Here is a 19,237-nt window from a genome sequence, read left to right on the forward strand (position 1 = left end):
CGACTAGGACTTAGTGTCTCCTCGGGCTGGACAAAAATCAAGGGTCACGCCTGAGAGGTGCGGTAGACATCCAGTATGAGAGACATGATAACAAGTCTTGCTTGAGGGCTTGATGGAAGTCTTGCCTAAATAGGTCGAAGGCATCGCCTGAGAGACTTATAGTCTCATGAGCCAAGCTATATACAATTTGTCCAGAGGGACTAGATTCCTTAAGATAATTACACTCTCGCCTGAGGAACTTAGTATCTCCTCGGGCGGGAAAAAAATGAAGGGTCACACATGAGAGGCACGACAGACATCCATTATGAGAGACTTGGTAACAAGTCTTGTCTGAGGGCTCGATAGAAGTCTCGCCCAAGTAGGTCGAACGCCTTGCCTAAGAGACTTATACTCTCATCAGCCAGGCGATATGCAATTTGGCATGAGGGACTTAGATTCCCAAGTATAATTACACTCTCGCCTGAGGGACTTAATGTCTACTTGTGCGGAAGAAAAATCAAGGGTGCCGCCTAAGAGGTGCGACAGACATCCAATATGAGAGACTTTATAGAAAGTCTTGCCTGAGGGCTCGATGGAGGTCCCACCCTAGTAGGTTGAACGCCTCACCTTAGAAACTTATAGTCTCATCAGCCATACTATATATAATTTGGCCTGAGGGACTTAGATTCCCCCGTGATAATTACACTCTCTCCTGGGGACTTAGTGTCTCCTCGGGCGGGACAAAAACCAAGGGTCACGCATGAGAGGTGCGACAGACATCCAGTCTGAGAGACTTTATAACAAGTCTTACTGGAGGGTTCGATGGAAGTCCCGCCCAAATAGGTTGAACGCATCGCTTGAGAGACTTATAGTCTCATCAGTCAGACTATATATAATTTTGCCTAAGGGACTTAGATTCCCCTGGATAATTATAATCTCTCCCGAGGGACTTAATGTCTCCTCGGACGGGATAAAAATCAAGGGTCATGCTTGAGAGACGCGATAAACATCTGGTCTGAGATACTTGATAACAAGTCTCGCCTGAGGTCTCGATAGAAGTCTCACCCAAGTAGGTCGAACACCTCACCTGAGAGACTTATAGTCTCATCGGCTAGGCTATATACAAATTGACCTGGTGGACTTAGATTCCCCAAGATAATTACACTCTCGCCTGAGGGACTTAGTGTCTCCTCAGGCGGGACAAAAATCAAGGGCCATGCCTGAGAGGTGCGACAGACTTCCAGTCTGAGAGACTTGATAATAAGTCTTGCCTGAGGTCTCGATAGAAGTCTCGTCCAAGCAAGTCGAACGCCTTACTTGAGATACTTATAATCTCATCAATTGGGACATGTTCAATTCTTCCTGAGGGACTCAGATTCCAAAGATAATTATACTCTCGCTTGAGCAGATTAGTTAAGGACCTTAAGAAAGGAAAACTCTAGTTTTCAAGACACTTCTATCAGACGTGAGTGGAAAGACACTTCGTCTTCTACCAAAGGCCTCGTGCCTAAGAAACTATATTATGTTATATTTGCAAAAGGCATCGCCTAGGGTGATGCCCTTGGACTTCCCTAGAAGAGGCAGCGATGAAAGGTCGCCCTAAGGGAGGTATCACCTCGCCTTGTAATCTTCCTTCGCACCTACATGAAAAACGTGGGATAAGACGTTTTTGGGGTATAGAGAAAGTCAAGGTCATTAACTGACCCATGACTCTCTTGGAAATAGAGATTTAACTGTTCACTATTGACTAAATGGACAGTGGTCATTTCCGAGAAAACCCTAGGCCCAAGAGTCATTATAAATACACCTCTTATAATAGGAGAAAGGGAGACCCAAGTAATACACATTATTAACACTCTAAAGAGCACAACCCTCATTACCGTCTTAGCATACCATCGTTGGTGATCATACACTTTCTATCAAGTATCGTCGGTCGTCAGCAGGGTCTCTCACCTCACTTGAGCAAGTCTCATAAATCATCTAAAAACATCACCGTACAGGGCTTCTCGTCGTCGCGAGTAAGCCTTCACTACCAAAACGTGTTATAAACCTACTAAGGCCTCTGAGTCTCTCTGTCATTGCATGAGGGGCATGCACACCTATACTTATTTATCGGTGCAACTAAAAAGTGATTCTGAAGTGGTGATAGGCTTTGAAAACATTAAACTAAAAGTTGCACACTTGACAACATTCTGGAGATGTTTTAGTGCATAAAATATCGGTCTATAACTCTAGAAATGAATGCATCGATGATGATGACATGGCTATACTGAGAGAGAAAGACAAGGTTTGTTGTTAACTCTGAAAATGAATGCATTGATGATGATGACATGGTTATCCTTAGAGAGAAAGACAAGGTTTGTTGTTGTTGGAATATGATTACTTAATAATGCTTTTAAAATAATCTCACATTGATTTTCGATAAAATATGATAAGTATTTATATGTTTATATAGCTCTTCTATGCATATCTGATTACTTGGTTCATGCTGAAGCGCAATGGATTTAAGGTCCAAAAATCTATCAATGTCACATCATTTTTTATCATAATCATTTACGTCAGGTCTTCTCAGGTCTGCAAAATTAAAAGAGGTCATGAGGGACCGGAGAGTATATTTTTAAAATAGATAACTAAAAATGTATTTAAATTAAGGATAATGTTAACGTGTGTCCTAGAGACACATATTAAATGACTAATTATAGAAATATTTTATTGGAACTTGTGTATTTTCTTTATGAAAATTTTATAATTAATATTTTTATTACTTTTTTCAATATAAATTTTTTATTTATGAATTACTTAACATGTACCCTTGAGGCACAAGTTAGCATTACAATTAAATCAAAAACAAGTTAAGAAAATAGAGAAATTATTAGAATAATTTTGTATATAAAAATAAATAAATTTACATATTTTTAATTTTCGAAATGTTATAACAATACCTATTTGTTTAAACAATTTATCTATATTCTCTAAGTCCCTCTAAACCCGTCATCCTACACAATTTTTTAATTCCCAAAAATGAAGACAATTTTGTAAATCCCTCTAAAATGAAGACAATTCTGTAAACCCCTCTAAACTCCCTCTAAACCCCTCCATTCTTTTACACAATTCTTCTGTACTTTCAAAGTGTCTCTTCCCCCTAAACTCCCAATCAAAACCTATTTGTTTCAAAATTTCAATTTCACATATCCTTCTAAAATGTTATGTTAACTATTTTATTCTATTTTTATATTGCAAAATATTCTTTCACTAGTGGTAAGTGTTTACCACTTGTAATTTCAAAAATGTAATTAAATTAAAGAAAACTTTCAGTTAGTATGTTTAAATGAAGAACCATAGCGAAAAACATACAAGGAAAAACACTGTTGTCTATTTTTGAACAATTGAACCCTTCTTCTTTCTTGTGTTTAATTTCTCACTTTCAAATGTAAAGTGTTTTATGTACATCTATGTAAAAGTAGATTCAACAATAAATTTCAAGCTGCGACAAAATATTTAAATTCTAACTTCAATTTGTAATAAATTTCAAAGGCAAAATCAATTCTAATTGAAAACACTGAACATGTGTGACAATTTCTAGAATCTATTTTGAGGCACTAAACATACACATAGACACTCATACTGCACCAAGAAACTATAAAATCAACCAACAAACAATAAAAAGATTATAAAATTCAACTACTTTGTATTAATTCTTAACATTATGCTGTTAATGGTACAAAATGACACCTTCAAGTTCAAACAAAGCATGACATTTGCTCATAATACTCTTGGAGGTCATACCGTAACTTGACTTAGATTCATCATTACTCTTTCGAAGTTATCACGAGCAACCCCAAAGCACCAATGAGAATATACTGCAAAAAAGAAGAGACGGCTTTAGCACACTTCATACTTGCACCAATATAAAGAGTTGACTTGAAAGAGAAAAGTGGAAAATCATGGCTACGATTGTGTATAAAACATGATATGAAACTCCACAACTTTCTGTCTAATTCAGCTAAATAATAACACAATGATCGGTGGATTGGAGGAGTAAACAAACCTTGATGATAGGTTTTTCCGTCATGATGATTGTCACCCAGCCAACATAAGGTAAGAACCTGCCATTGACAAATGCAAGCAAATATCATAAAATGATTTTCAACTGAACATGTTTCATACTATAGTTTGACACTTAAACGCATACAACTTTATCCTTTCATTGCAAATAAAAATATAGGTTGTCATGGTAATGGAGGAATGACGTTTAGAATCGAGTGCAAAAGAAATGCTATACCCGACAGCTCTACCCATAATGTGATGCCTTTGCAGCCACAGCTGACCATGAGCATACAGAAGCCTGTCATCGCCGTAATTGTTATCTCCTGCCAAAATCAGAAAAATAAATGATCCAAGGGCATTACACTAACAGTCAACAACTAGATAAACAAAAATTATGAAATAGATACGGAGAAAAGAATGAAAATCAAATTCACTAATAAAAGATTGGGTTTTGTAAAAATAGTTACTACCTTTTGTGAGGACATCAACTTCCCCATTATCTCCCCTTTCGTGTACCTACAAAATGATCAAGCATTAAGAGCCTCAAACAAAAAAAATCTTAACTATCATTCACTGCATGATAATAACTGATAAGTGTATATTTTTGAAAGCATAAAGAAAGTTAGACACGCGAAAAAAAGTTATGATACATTGCTATGGGGATTCCAGATGGTTCATTTGGAATGAAGATCAATCAAGGTAATGTCAATCTTATCTACTTTCCACCAGTTTTCTGCTGCCAATGACAGGATATTCATGAAAGTAGTTCAAACAACAGTACAACACCAGAGGGTAAAAAAGTAAAGGAGGAACTTCCAATGGCATAGAAAATTAATGTGTTTGATCCTTATCTTTTGTGGTAAGTTATGATAGATAAGAGCTGGTGGTAGCTAAATTGATAAAACCCGATATATAAACGGTCTCATACCCACATCAAGCTGGGTAAGTGCAATCCGTTATGTTATGTATGTAGTTACAGTTTGAATAGGTATCCTGAATGTTCTTAAAATGAACCACTTTTTCCTAATTTTCCAGCCAGAAGAAAAAACTATGCAGGAATCCTCTGATCTGAGGCTTTCACATGAGAAGATACAGAGCACTTTGTCTCAGAGCTGCATTCAGTAATAATGCAGCTGTTGGAAAGAACATACTAAATTCCAACAAAATATTGAGCATACCTTAATTACACGATGAACGATCGGAATCTCTCGTCCCTAAAGAAAAACATGTGCATACCAATAGATTTTGTCAGTAAGGAAAGGAAAGTATCAGGCAGAGTACAAAGAATAAAAAAAATGCTGATATAGTTATGAATCGAAGTAAGCAAAACATAGAGGATAAAACTGAGGGGTGAACTTACATCAACATTAAATACAACAATCTCCCCTGCGCGAATTGGATCCTTACTCATGTGTAAGAACAAGATGTCCCCCTGAAAAAGCCAACATTCATTAGCAACAGAAAGAAACAGACAAATTATATTGACAAGTGATTAGAATATAAACTCAGTTTCTCTCTATTATTGTACAAAATATTACATAAAATTCCCAAGTCTTCCATGCATAAGATTGGCTTACCCGCTTGAATCCCGGTTCCATACTTCCAGAAAGAACAACAACAACAGGAGATTCACTGCCGGTGATGCACATCAATGCCTTCCATATTATCAGTGCAGACGTAACAATCATGCCTGAAGCAAAACATATAACACCTTGCTAAATATAATTTACATCGATAGACCATAAATCCAGGATGTTGATATCACTTGTAGCAAAATCAGCATGGCATAAATAGAGAAAAAAATCAATCAAGAAAAACATCAGAGTACTTTTTCCAGCATAATTCATGCATAATATAAAGAAACCTATGAAGCACGCCACCCCAAACATGACACAGACACCGACACAGCAACACCCGTAATAATTTGAAAAATGAATAAATTAAAGGTAATCAATCACATGTGTCGGTGTCTGACCCTGGCACCGAACACCATTTTTCAAAGATGTCGGTGCTACATAGAAAGAAACAAGGGGGGATTTTTTTATGAAAGTAACAATGACCTGCAAACAATTAACATAGTGTTCATCCTCACAATTTTCCTTCATCAAAATCTTAAAAGAGGGATACTGTTATCAAATTTAGCCTCTAATCACCCCTCCAAAGAGTAACTCCCAATTACTACAAACTAAACCCATAAACCACAACAGGAAAAACCTAGAATCTCAATTGGGACTGTTAAAGTTAAACCCTACATCCTAAAATTAAACAAAATCATGGCTCATTCTTGACATAACATAAACCCTAAAGTGAAGAATTTACATCTAAAACATCAAAATTGTACGTTTTCAGAGTCGCCCCACATCAATGTAGCTCCCAAATTGAAGTTAAAAAACGTAAAAAGAGAATTTTGATGGTATGAATTAAGAAAAAGATTTTCAAGAGCGAGAGAGAGAAAGAGAACGAACCAAGACTAACACCCTGAGTGAGGACCTGACGGATCTGAAGAGATTTGATAGAATCCACAGTCTCACCGATCAAACCCATAGCTTCTTTCTTCTTTCTTTCTACCAAACTTCACCACTTTCTTGAGTTAACAAATGGAGAAAGAAACACAAAGACCAAACCAAGGCCAATTTCTACCTAAAACTTTTTTTATTTTTGATTTCTTATTTATAACCCTAAATGAAAAATTGATTCATTTTCTTCTTAGTTTTTATTTTATTTACACTGCTTCTTATTTGTATATTTTCGGTGGTTCTGTTTTCTGATTGGATGTAATTCGGTTAAGGGTGTCATTGTGACAAAACAATTATCAACAAATGTCTTGTACTAGTACCAATTATATTAATCAAAGAGATTATTATATATATATATATATATATATATATATATATATATATATATATATATATATATATATATATATATATATATATATCAAAGAGATTAACATCCATGAAATCTTGACAAAACTTGTTTTTGATTTTTTCTTGATGGAAAACTTTTTGAATAGCTACATTAATAGCAATAACTTTTGAATAGTGAAGAAAATTTTACACCATTTTCGCTGCTTCCACACTACTGTCGTCGGTTTAGCCACTAGATGGAGGTGCTTTTAAGCTTTCTAGAATGTTATTCTTGGATATTCTCACTGAACGCCAATGAGTCATTACCGTGAAGGAGAGAGTGAGTCTGATTTAAAATAGACTTATGAAAATCTCTCTTGAAGGAGGAAATCAATTGTTGTCAAAGGTCATGATGGATGAGAAGCTTTTTCAAAAACTGTGCAATCTTTAGAATGAGGCGTTAGTCATAAAACTCCTTGAGAAGAATGTGGACTATCATTTGATGAAGGATATGTTGAAAAAAATGTGAAAACTTACCGAAGGTTTTGAGATCATGAACGTTGACAATGGTTTTTTATGGTAAGTGTGAACTGCTCGCAGATAGAGAGAAAATTATGTCAAAAAACATGAGGATGTTGTTTGACCATTATTTGGCAGTGACTCGATGAAATCCATACTTTGCATCTCCTCTCGCAAAGGTGGAGAAAACTCTGATTTGAATTCGATTTCTAGGGCTTAAATTATTGTATTATGATGAAAGTGTCCTTATTTGTTTGGAATTTGTTGTGGGTACTCATGTTAAGGTAGATACTAACACCCTGAATGTAGAGAGGGGAAGGTTTGCAGAAATTTGCATGGAGATTGATCTGATCGCCGGTTGTCAGAGAGGTCAATGTTAATGACCATTGGTACAAAGTGCAGTATGAAGGTCTTCACATTATTTGCTTTAGATGTGGTTATTGTGGACATCATACCTGTGATTGTAAGAATACACCACTTAACTTGACGCAACTAACCATTCCTACGGTGGCCCAACCAAGAGGTCCTAGAATACGATGTTGTCCATGAGTAAAGACTAATGGAACGACATAGGAAGTGGGCGATGATAGCGCCAAAATTGTAGCAAAAGAATCTGGAGAAACAAATGCAGTTCATGGTGATTGGTTGGTGGTGCAGTGGAAAAAAACACAATAAAAGAGTCAATTATTATCAAGTAAATTTTTTATCCAATAATGCGCCTAGAGATCCAGTGAGTTCTAAAATCAAAGGGATTCATGTTTTCTTATAAGCCCTAACAGCAAATTTGATGGACTCAATCAACTTGACATAGTTTCCAAGAAATAGTGATTTGATAAGAGAGAACTGATAGATAATTTACTAGCAAGTATACTAGTATTGTTATCAAAGTAATAAAAAAATAATTTTGTCTCCACAAGGATTGCGAGCTTAAAAAAATGTATGTTGTGTGACATAATTAAAATAGTAAACGAGGTGTTTTTCACATTGTTTTGGTCGAAAATAAAAGAGAAAAATTCTGATAACAATTCTGATAAAGGCATTTAGGTTTTATTTTAGAGAATCCCCTATTTCTACTTGAATCATCTTCTTTTCTACTGGCTCGGCGTGCCCTCCACAATAGCCACATCTGAATCATCTTATTTTCCTTCACTATTTGTCCTCTCTTCCATGCCGAAGGTTTTCTCATTCTCTTCTCTCGTGTCTACTTCCGATGTACTTTTGTCCGTCTTATGGTTATCCCCTGAACCATGATACTCCCCTTTAAAAGTTCCTTAGGCCCTAATAGTTATTGGGCCAAGTTGGTCCAATATAGTATCACGCCCATTCTAAGGTCCGTCAAGCATCCCTGTCTCTTTAAGATGAGATCTCTCTAGCTTAACACCCATCATAATCTCTTTCATCCATATGTCCTCCATAACCTTTTCAGCATATTCCTCCCCTTGCCATGCGTCCACCTTCTGTCGTTGTCCTTAATTATTCCACGTTTGGCAACTTCTAATTTTTTCACATGTGTAGACTTTGTTTTATTGTATTTTTTCCTTCTTTTAACAGTTTTCACATGCTGATCTTCAACCGAGTGTTTTGACGCCACCATTGAAACCTTATTCTCTTGCAATCCTTCCATTATTCCTATGCTAGGGGCTCCTATGTTTCCTCTTTTGACACTGCAACTTGCCCAATATGTGTTTCTTCATAATCTTCATGAAGCGCATGAAACCTTAACCCCTGGGTAGGTGTCTTCAATTTCCTTTTTCATTCACCACTTTCCCCTATTACCCATCCTTGAAATTGAACGTCCTTCATAATCCACTTCCACTATATTCTTCCTTATTTTCTGAACTACTGACCAAGGTTCAACAGAGTTCAAATTAGCTCCATCCTTACTTGTTTTCTCTTTACGACCAAACTCATCTCCTTCTATCAAGATCTCCTTTTTCTCCTTGCACCCTCCTACGTAGTATCCTAAGAAACCATAAGATAAGCACAAAAGGTGAAATCCTTTGTACTCTATGTTGTAATGATTGCCTTTAATGGAGAACATAGGAAGACAATGTTTTGTCAAGTTAACTTGTACGCACATTCACACATACTTTCCTCTTTCGCCCCGTAAGAGTATTTATATCCACCTTGATCGTCTTTCCTATTTGATTTCCAATAAAATAATGGACTCCCCCATCATAATACTCAATGGGTAATCCAACAACTCTCACCCATACTACGAGTTGATCAATGACAACATTGGAAGGACAACAATTTGCGCATAATTCCCTTCCAGTAAGGTTATGATCGTAAATCATCCAAGGCTCTTCCGTTAGAGCAGTTATTTGATCTGTATCACTCGAACATGATACCAAGAAATAGTCATTACCAAGACTCACAAGACTTAAAGTTCCATGTCTCGCCCATAATTGTTGCACACGATTCTCTAGGGCTTTGTATCATATATTTATGCCTAGCATCTTGACAGTCACACCTTTATACCAAAACATTGAATGCGTTCTTCCTCTTATTTTGAGAGTATAAATTATGGACATTTGTATTCTCCAATCATGTGTTCTTCCAGCCTTATGACTCATCCAATATCAAGACCTTCGTCCATATAAAGTTATGACTCAAGGGCCTCGAGAATTGTCCATGTCACCAAATCGCATTATGTTACAACCCAAACTTTACATAACCCACATCTAACCCAAACTCAAACCTATTATGTATTAACCTTCAAATTATGAACGTTTATCTCTTCCTCACACTTAGGGTTTCAAATTCAATATTCTCCAATCTCTCATAATAGTATCATTCATTCTTCTCATCTTCTTTGCTAGGTACTTCTCGACCATTCTTCTCTCATCTCTTATGTTCTTTCTATTTCATCTTCTTATTTTTATGATAATGTTCTATCTTTCAATTGCGTTTTTATCGCACTTCTTCATCTCTAATCTGTTGGTGTAAGCCCTAGAGGCCAATACTTTTAGTACTTGTATCAAATTATTTATTAATAATAAAAGGCTTTTTCTTTATTATGTCTGTTTAATAAAGTCCCTAGAATAGCTAGTTCGTTTAATGTATCAAGTATGACTTAATCATGAGATCAAATTAAACATAAGGACAATATTCTTAAAGTATTCGTAGTCGAGCTTTATTGTGATGTGGGATAACATTAAAGCATGAAGACTATTATGTATATAGACTGATGATCACATCTCACAGATTATGGATAAGGAGTTATCAAGTCTTAAACATAGGTATGAATATTAAGAGTAATATTTATACTGGATTGATCCGCTATGAGAATACTATATAAAATGTTATGCAAAGTGTTATAAGTTATTCTCATGATGATAATGGTGTATACCACCCTTCGACCTAAAACCACTATGGACTCTAGATGTAGAGTCGAGTGCCTTATTGCTGATCAAATGTTGTCCGTAACTTGATGACCATAAAAACAGTTGATAGGTACTCTACGAAGCATGCTAAGGGACATGAGTGACCTAGATGGAATTTGCCCATCCTGCGTAACAGGATAAATGTCTATGGACCTAATATTGAACTGAACAAGGATGACACAGTCTATGCCTTGTGTTCAATATAGACATAAGGGCAAAAGGATAATTATACACATAAGTATTATCACAGAAGGATTTGTCAGATCACATGACATTTTCGTGTCTTGGGTAGTAGTGATGTGTTGCTAGATACCGCTCACTGTTTATTATGTTAAATGCGTGATTTAATATAATTGCCAATGCCGCGAAAACCTACAGGGTCACACACAAAAGGACAGATTGATGAGAGATAGAGTAACTAAGGAACACCGTAAGGTACGGTGCACTTAAGTGAATTGTAGAACATCGTAAGGTACGGTGTACTTAAGTAAAATACGAAATATGGTAAGGTACCACACACTTAAGTGTTTTTGGCATATTATAAGATATGTGCCACATACACTTAAGTGAGCTTTTTAGCTTATAGCCCACACAAGTGGTTCTATAAATAGAACCCTTGTGCAGAAGCATTAAAAAAGTTTTTTGCAATTTCGTTTTCTCTCCCTCTCTCACTCAAAGCCTTCATTCGTAGCAACTAGCACTGAGATTGAAGGGATCCGTGAATCCATTCGTGTGGACTGAGTAGAGGCGTTGTCGTCGTTCAACATTCGTGATCGCTCCGTAGTTCTGCATCAAATGTTTCAATCGTCACAAGAGGTAACGATTCTATCACTGATCATGCTCATTCGTAAGGATCACTAAAGGAGAAAATTTTAATTTCCGCTGCGTTTTGGATCGCCATTCTCCTTCATAATCTCCCATCTCTTTATTCTTTATTTTTCATCTTCTATAATCTGTCTCCTCCTTTGTTTTTTTTTTCATTATAATATTTTTGATATTGTTTCATATTATTATTTTATGTTTTCTATTCCATTTTGTCTAATCTGATTTTTATATATTAAATAATTTTTTTTTATTCAAATATGATGAATTTTGTTGTTATTTACCATGTATAAATGATTAAACATATATTATTCTTTATATACGGATGTATAACTTAATAAAAATACTTTAAAAAATCAAATAATTGAATCAACTCAAACCATATTTATTTGATTTAATTCATTTTTAATTCTATAAACCAACCAAATCAAACTAAATCACATATATTTTCTTTTAGCATCAAAACAATCCCCTAAAATTTACAGCACTAGAAAATGTTAAACTAAATTGGGTTATAAAGAAAAGAGGGTAAATCCATTACTGCCATAGAGTAAAAGCAAGCTTACTGGTGGCTCTTGCGCCACCAAGAAAATTATAGAAAAATAATAATTAGTTTGATATATAAAAAATACTTGCATAATTCATCAGAGTTGCTCGCAGCAGACAAGTCGTTTGTTTCAATGTCTCTTCATCTTCAGCTTCAGCTACATCTTCCTGGGCGCGTGAAAACAACCACATGCCCGCCGCGTGCACGAAGAGTCAAAACCCTGGCTACTCTGTCGCAACCCCAAAGCGACGGCGTTAACTGGGTAGAAGCAACTTCAAATTTCTTCGAGCAAGACAAAAGACCCATCATGTTATTTGACGGTAAATTATCAAAATTCCATGTAACAAACGTCTCTTGGATGCAACTTTTATTAATTCATTTTGATTTTGAGACACAGGTGTATGCAATTTGTGTAATGGAGGAGTAAAGTTTGTTCGTGATAATGATCGAAATAAGTAAATTATTATTATTCTTCACATTTAGATTATAGATATGTTATTAGTTACTTAAACAAGTTGATTAGTTAGTTAATTGGTTTTAACAGGACAATTAGATATGAAGCTCTTCAGAGTGAGGCTGGTAAGATGTTACTTAGGAGATCAGGAAGAGCCCCTGATGATATCTCAAGTGTTGTTCTTGTTGAAAATAATAGGTATCTCGTTCACTGGACCGATTAATCTGGTTTCAGGGTCAGTTCTAATATCAAATGATTTTAAGGTGGTTTATTTATTGTATAGATCATACATAAAGTCAGAAGCTGTGCTGAAGATAATGGAGTACATCGACTTACCCTTTCCTCAGCTAGCGTTTTTTCTTCACTTCATGCCTCTGTAAGTATATTTCATCATGTTATTTTATCGCTAAAGACAAACAAGGTTGATGATGTATGCAACCGACGAATGACCGCAGGTTTGTCAGAGATTTTCTTTATGACAATGTTGCAAATAACCGTTACACCGTTTTCGGTCGCTCTGAATCATGTGAAATCTAGCATCATCCTCGAAGGAATACTGGTTATAATAGTATTTTGTTATATGTATATGTACTGTAAAGCATAGCAAACAAGCTTTAACTTGATGTAATTGTTTCACAAATAGTGTATATTGTTGTACCATGATGCGTTATTCAAACAAAAACTATAAGTTGAGATTGATTAGTCGGGTCGATTCCGTTACTAACTGATTATATTACAGAGAGCATAACATTTCACATGGAGCAAACGGCTACGAATTTCATCTATTCATCATATAATCTGTCAAATAGATACATGTATAGAAATTTGGTTCTGTTTCTTCTGGATAGTCTACAAACCAGAATTCAGACAAGTATCCGCGATGATGCGCATGTTTTGAACAAAAGAAATCCAAGAGTCTTTTATAACATATGCACTGCTATGTACATGAAAACTTGAAGAACAAGATGTGGAATCAGAATGATTCAAATTGGATTAGTCTGTGACCAGGGAAACATATTTTCTGGTTTTCCGTTGTACAATAAAGTTAAACCATATGCATACCTGTGAATCAATCGAAATCGGTAAATTATTAAGAAACATTCGACTTTAATCGTAACTATTTCTATGTATCAGAATTGAACCTGTAAAGAAATTTATGAATTACTTACCCGAAAAGTAATATAATGAGTGCCAAGACCAGAAAGATGTACTGATACCATTTATATTTGGATTTACGTTTTACGTTATATCCTGGAGGTATATATTTGCGGTTCACGTAACCGTATTGAGGGCGCATTAAAAGAACGAAACCAAGGAAAAATCCTGCAAGGAATCCTCCTATATGAGCTGAATTATCCACATGAGGTAGAAATCCAACAGCCAAATTTAAGCCAATAATGAGCAGAAGACTTGTAAGAGCTGCGCACTGCAGAAGTAAACATGGTTTCAAATCGGTCTGAAAAAGATACGAAAAACAAAAACTAGAGAACAAACGATATTTGATCCTGTAGTTTGACCAACTGACCTGAGTCTCAGAACATTGTTCTTACGAGCATTCATACATCTGTTTTTTTTTCTTTCTTTTCAATAGAGCAAGTTATATTGTTAGAAAGTACCTTGTTTAAATAGATAGTCCAATTGGTTAGAAGCTCAGAAAGCATGGCTCCCAGAAGTCCGAAAAGTGCACCGGAAGCGCCAACCGATATTGTATTTGGTACTACCCCATTTCCCAAATGCAAAATCGATAACAAACTTCCACCAAAGCCAGAAAACAAATACAGTAGTCCAATTTTCACTACAGAATCCAAGAGATCGTACATAAACAAATCGACTAAACAAAGAAAATAACAATGAGTTTCAATTGAGACATGCTTACGAAATCCGAATTCGTTCTCAAGGCGAACTCCGATGAATAAAAGACTAAACATATTGGCAAGTAAATGTACAACTCCTGCATGAAGAAACATGCAAGTAAAGAAACGCCATCCTTCATTTTCACCAACCACAAGATCCTTTTCAAGAGCTCCTAGTACCCTCAGCCTGCAGAAAAATTGTTGCTGCGGTTAAATTGCAAAATTTTATATTTCGGTCAAATGCAGGAAAATGCAGCTGAGGCGGTTGAAATTGCCGTTGTGAAACCATTGCAGATAGCTCAAAATTTGATATATTGCGACTGCAATTGTCATGCATAGAAGTGATTTAACATAATCATGACGATTATATCATATATGATCTTTAAAACGACGATGATTATGCGAGAGAGAAGAGATTCTTACGTGCGAACAGAAGGGCCGAGGAGAGGGTTTTCGGTGAAAGGTTGAAAAGAGAATCTTCCCAAGTAATGATAGTAAAGACAATCATTTTCGTTCAAATATCCAGGACAATCATTGAGATACATGCTATACACAAACAATGCAATATTGGCTAAAAAAATGAGTGGCACCAACCATGAGAACCATTGTGTTGATTGTGGGAAATGGTAAGAAGGCGGTGGTGGTGGGGCATAACGAGCCGCCTCTATATCGGTGGAGTACGGCGGCCTTTTCCCCATGGGAGGTTCTGATGAATGTTACAAACGAACATGCACAGACAGAAACAAAAGAAAAACAACAGAAATAGAATGTTGTGTTGGTAAACATGCAAATGCTTAGGAATGAAAACGAATGAGTCTTAGCCTAACAGTTAAATTTGGTAACTCATTTTCTTACATCAATATATTACATTATGTTATATATAGTATATAGTATTATACATTACAATAATACTCTTTCAATTATATCGCTAAATATATTTTTCATTTATAAAATCAGTATATCTGCGTGTAAATATAACCACAGATTAAGCTGAAAGAGATCCATCAAATCGTTCTAAATAATAATTATTCAAAATACAAAAATCGTGATTACACAACAAATAAAAATAATTTGAAATCTTCTCAACAACTCAAAGGAAATTGGTAGCTACTTAAGCAAGCAGAATGGTTTAGGTTTGGTATGAGTGGCAGTTCCATGAGCGTTATGGCAGAAAGAGAAAACCTTCATCCCAGGAACAGCAGATTGTACATAAACATGATCAAACACAATGTTGGAACATCCAACATTTTGGTCACAGTTCAAATTTATTGCTTTGTCTGTTAAGGATGTTCCAAGAATCCATTTGAAAGTTACATCACTCACTTTGATTGCTTGAGTCTAGTACACATGACATTCAATAAAAAAAAGTTGTTATAAATTGTATGATATAAATATAGTTTATTCATAAAAAAATTAGTTAGTGTATTTTGTTGTGTTACCTTGTTTGGGCAAATCATTGGCTTAATACAATAAAATTGTTCAATGATGATTGGGTTATTGGCTCTAACAAATTTGATTTTTTCAAAGGTGATCCTCCTAGCAAATCCTCCTCCACCCTGATGAGTTTAAAAATAATAATTTGTGACCAAAGTTATATGAGAAAAAAAACATAATAAAAAAGTATGAATCAGTCTCTACGGCGGGTCAGCCTAACTCAACTAGTTTGGACATTTTTGTCTGAGTTCGAACACAGAAACTGAACGTGGGTCTCGCCTAATTCTGAAGGTCTTCTTGGACCTCACCGTTACGTGTATGTTTCCGCTAACACTTTTTACTTTATCCACTTAAAAAAAATAGCATGAACTAATTACCTGCTTAGTCTTGATCCTTACTCCATTTAATGTCTCTATAATTGTACAATTTTTCACATGCACATCCTCTACAATATCACTCTCTCCACGTGCCCCCAATGATCCAATACTAACAAAAAATTAACATTTCCTTGATTAATATAAGGTAAAGTAGCTAGCACATTTTAATAAAAAAAAACTTCAAAATTCCAACCTGATACCATGTCCTGGACCACATGTTATACCAGTTATGTTGATTAATGATGATCCAGCACTAATAGCAATACAATCATCACCTAAATTACAATTACACACAACATTCAATGTTTTTTTTTGTTTGGTTTATTATCTAATATAGATTGAAATTAGTTACTAATTATTTACCTGTTGCAATAATAGAGTCACGTACTTGAATTTCTTTTGAACTAGAAATATCAATGCCATCAGTATTAGGACTTTCTCCGGGAGCAATTAATTTGAGATTAGTGATAATCCCCTTTATGCAATTTGTTAGAGTTATATGGCTTCTTGCTGGATTAATACTTTTATAATCTTTTAGTTTAAATCCATTACATCTATTCAATGTTATTGCCTGCACATTTATTTACACAAACAAAGATAAATATCTCAAATACTTCTGACCAAACATCTGTATGATATCTGATACACATAACATCGATTTGTATCAGACATCAGATACACTTTTGTTCAAAAGAAGTGTCAATGTTTTGGAAATATGATACTTACTGTTGGTGGACGGCAAGATGTTCCCTGAAAAGAGAAAAAATTATAAAAGAATTATAGAAGAATGTATTATAGAAGTAATATAAGTTGAATTAATGTTAAGCCAAAAAAAGCACTTATATTTGACTTACAGGTGATGGATTTCCTAAGCAAGGTTGTTTCCACCACATAGAGCCTCTACCATCAATAGTGCCTTTTCCACTTATAATTAAGCCATTCACAAATGAGAAACCAATCCATGTGTTTAAATGAGATCCTGAATATTCTGATTTTGTTGCTGGTGCAACTATGTTCCCTGAAAGCTGAATTCACAAAAAGCACTTAATTGGTCACTCTTCGCTTACAACTAGAGTAATTAAGTCGTTTTGAATTAAGTCAAATCTATTCAAGAAATTGACCTCTTTTAATGTATACTTTTCTCATACGCGCACCGGCCATAATCAAAGTCAAATAATTCAGGGATTCAAATATTTATCATTTATACGACAATAATGATATTTGAATTTGTTAATTGCTGACACGAACATCATGGTTAATAGTCTTTGAGGGACTAAATTGCAAAAATACTAAAATTAAAAAAAGTACCTGAATGTAAATATTATTAGAATTGCATGGACCATTGAATGCTATTGGCCTCAATAAAAATGTCTTGCCTGCTGGTATGATCAGTTGAGATGTGTCTGATTTGCTCTTACATACATCTTTCCATGCTTTTAGAAAAGCCTGTTCAATATACATTCATTTTCATAAGATATAGTTTTAAATTATTATTTTGATTAATGTTACACATGAAGCTAAATAGATTAAAATTAAATTTACAGGGGAATCATTGATTCTTCCATCTCCAACCGCTCCATAATTCAACACATTAAAAATTGTTGCGCTACTCAATCCAGGTTTAAGCGTGCTCAGAATCACCAACAACAACGTGAAAAAATACCTCTGTATAAAACAAATTTCATATATAATACTGATAGTGACGCAGACAAATTAATACAAAAAAGAAAATAACATGAAAAAATAAATAAATTTAATATAATTATATGCGTCGGTTTCATCTTAGCGTCAGTATTAGAATTTAAAAGAGATACTAACCATAGTGTAAAACATTGTTATGCTCTTGAACCACATGACAATGACAAGTGTTTCACACCTTCAAAGACTATGTAACATAGCCTACATTTTGCTTCTATTTATAAGAGTAATAGCATAAGTAGAAGTTGAATAATTAATTCTCTCAATTGATAAAATAAATGAATTATGTTTCAAGTTGTAGAGTGAGTCAATTGAAACATTATTAAGAGCTTGTGGAAAATTAAACTCTACACAAGCTAGTTGGAAAAACACATGGCCTATGGAAAAATGTACTTATCTACGTTATGTCATGTTATTTTGGTAAACTTTGATAAATAGATTAAAAAAAAGTGTTAACGTAGTTGGAATGAAAAAATTCTTCAAACTAGTACTTTGACTTCAAATCACGTTAATTATCTTATAGGGAGAGATTTTAAAGGAAATAATAAATTTGGCCGGTCCTTAATGCAATAACAAATTGTTTAGCTCAAGAAAATATTTTTGCGTGTACAAGATTTTCAAGCTATGTCTTTCAAAAAGATAACAAAAATAAGATAGAATAATTTGTTGAATCCAGTATAAATAAATATAAAATTACCGAAAAATCTTTAATCTCATCTGACTTTCACACCCAAATATCATCACAACCATGATTAACAATTCCTTAGATAAGAGAAAACAAACCCTTGTGAATCTTGAAGACCTATCTAACACAAAGATTACAAAGGTAAAAAATATTCGATAGTTAAGAGTGAAAGAACCACATTAATTAGAGGAAGTATTAGAAAGTTAATGTCATAATTGGAGAAATAAGTTATTAACTTTATTAAATTTACGTCACATAACAACAAGACAAGATTGATCTACGTTATTCTAATATCTTCATTGTAGAATTAGTTTAACATCAAATTTTATTTGAATGTAATAATAATATTTCAAATTAAAAATTAAGAAAAACTTGTTATCTGCCGCATTGTGTGTTTAGTTGGAAAAATTATTAAATGGAAAGAACCATAACATATAGTCAATCAGAATTTTCTTATTAATTAAAAATAAAAATAAAAATTTCTTTCACCTTCGCATCACAACCACCTAGAGGTGGCAAACGGACATGCCCGTCCCGTTTAGGTCCGCCCCGCAAAAAAACGGGGCGGGGCGGGGCGGTCATAGTTGAGG

The 19,237-nt window shown here is 34.7% G+C and overlaps 4 protein-coding genes across 5 annotated transcripts; 1 reads left to right on the forward strand and 3 right to left on the reverse strand.

Annotated features, from left to right (window-relative positions):
* Positions 1-3,647: 3,647 nt before the first annotated feature.
* On the reverse strand, positions 3,648-6,758 carry LOC127087568 (uncharacterized). The gene is made up of 8 exons (XM_051028475.1): positions 6,492-6,758; positions 5,604-5,716; positions 5,387-5,458; positions 5,205-5,240; positions 4,497-4,542; positions 4,262-4,349; positions 4,028-4,085; positions 3,648-3,839 (listed from the first exon to the last, which is right to left on the reverse strand). The coding sequence occupies exons 1-8, from the start codon at positions 6,568-6,570 to the stop codon at positions 3,789-3,791; spliced, it is 543 nt and encodes a 180-aa protein (XP_050884432.1). The 5' UTR covers positions 6,571-6,758; the 3' UTR covers positions 3,648-3,788.
* Positions 6,759-12,151: 5,393 nt separating this feature from the next.
* Positions 12,152-13,260, forward strand: LOC127087570 (DCC family protein At1g52590, chloroplastic). The gene is made up of 5 exons (XM_051028478.1): positions 12,152-12,466; positions 12,544-12,601; positions 12,691-12,798; positions 12,884-12,976; positions 13,056-13,260. The coding sequence occupies exons 1-5, from the start codon at positions 12,280-12,282 to the stop codon at positions 13,135-13,137; spliced, it is 528 nt and encodes a 175-aa protein (XP_050884435.1). The 5' UTR covers positions 12,152-12,279; the 3' UTR covers positions 13,138-13,260.
* LOC127087569 (RHOMBOID-like protein 5) lies at positions 13,178-15,195 on the reverse strand. Of its 2 annotated transcripts, none has more exons than XM_051028476.1 (5): positions 14,877-15,195; positions 14,477-14,640; positions 14,217-14,395; positions 13,770-14,026; positions 13,178-13,662 (listed from the first exon to the last, which is right to left on the reverse strand). In XM_051028476.1, exons 1-5 carry the CDS (start codon positions 15,149-15,151, stop codon positions 13,584-13,586), a joined length of 954 nt encoding a protein of 317 aa, XP_050884433.1. In that variant the 5' UTR covers positions 15,152-15,195; the 3' UTR covers positions 13,178-13,583. The 2 variants fall into 2 exon arrangements, with proteins under 2 accessions (XP_050884433.1, XP_050884434.1); XM_051028477.1 differs by having other exon boundaries at positions 13,770-14,056.
* A 206-nt stretch (positions 15,196-15,401) lies between these two features.
* On the reverse strand, positions 15,402-18,153 carry LOC127083668 (probable polygalacturonase At3g15720). The gene is made up of 10 exons (XM_051023999.1): positions 18,083-18,153; positions 17,807-17,929; positions 17,573-17,710; positions 17,119-17,289; positions 16,991-17,014; positions 16,628-16,835; positions 16,458-16,539; positions 16,265-16,373; positions 15,893-16,009; positions 15,402-15,791 (listed from the first exon to the last, which is right to left on the reverse strand). Exons 1-10 carry the CDS (start codon positions 18,116-18,118, stop codon positions 15,561-15,563), a joined length of 1,239 nt encoding a protein of 412 aa, XP_050879956.1. The 5' UTR covers positions 18,119-18,153; the 3' UTR covers positions 15,402-15,560.
* Between the last annotated feature and the right edge of the window lie 1,084 nt (positions 18,154-19,237).

The sequence above is a fragment of the Lathyrus oleraceus genome, chromosome 5 (assembly GCF_024323335.1).
Source record: "Lathyrus oleraceus cultivar Zhongwan6 chromosome 5, CAAS_Psat_ZW6_1.0, whole genome shotgun sequence".
In the NCBI taxonomy this organism is placed as follows: Eukaryota; Viridiplantae; Streptophyta; class Magnoliopsida; order Fabales; family Fabaceae; genus Lathyrus; species Lathyrus oleraceus.

Excerpts from the sequence above, each read along its gene's own strand:
- LOC127087570 (XM_051028478.1), top strand. The coding sequence starts at position 12,280 with ATGTCTCTTCATCTTCAGCTTCAGCTACATCTTCCTGGGCGCGTGAAA. Across the intron at positions 12,602-12,690 it reads CGTGATAATGATCGAAATAA|GACAATTAGATATGAAGCTC; the intron begins GTAAATTATTAT and ends TGGTTTTAACAG. Across the intron at positions 12,799-12,883 it reads GTTCTTGTTGAAAATAATAG|ATCATACATAAAGTCAGAAG; the intron begins GTATCTCGTTCA and ends TTTATTGTATAG.
- LOC127083668 (XM_051023999.1), bottom strand. The coding sequence starts at position 18,118 with ATGTGGTTCAAGAGCATAACAATGTTTTACACTATG. Across the intron at positions 16,836-16,990 it reads CATCTTGCCGTCCACCAACA|GCAATAACATTGAATAGATG; the intron begins GTAAGTATCATA and ends ATAAATGTGCAG. Across the intron at positions 16,540-16,627 it reads TGACTCTATTATTGCAACAG|GTGATGATTGTATTGCTATT; the intron begins GTAAATAATTAG and ends ATTGTAATTTAG.
- LOC127087569 (XM_051028477.1), bottom strand. The coding sequence starts at position 15,151 with ATGGGGAAAAGGCCGCCGTACTCCACCGATATAGAGGCGGCTCGTTAT. Across the intron at positions 14,641-14,876 it reads CTCGGCCCTTCTGTTCGCAC|GCTGAGGGTACTAGGAGCTC; the intron begins GTAAGAATCTCT and ends ATTTTTCTGCAG. Across the intron at positions 14,057-14,216 it reads GGACTATCTATTTAAACAAG|ACCGATTTGAAACCATGTTT; the intron begins GTACTTTCTAAC and ends TATCTTTTTCAG.
- LOC127087568 (XM_051028475.1), bottom strand. The coding sequence starts at position 6,570 with ATGGGTTTGATCGGTGAGACTGTGGATTCTATCAAATCTCTTCAGATC. Across the intron at positions 4,086-4,261 it reads ATTATGGGTAGAGCTGTCGG|GTTCTTACCTTATGTTGGCT; the intron begins GTATAGCATTTC and ends TGTCAATGGCAG. Across the intron at positions 3,840-4,027 it reads CGGAAAAACCTATCATCAAG|TATATTCTCATTGGTGCTTT; the intron begins GTTTGTTTACTC and ends TCTTTTTTGCAG.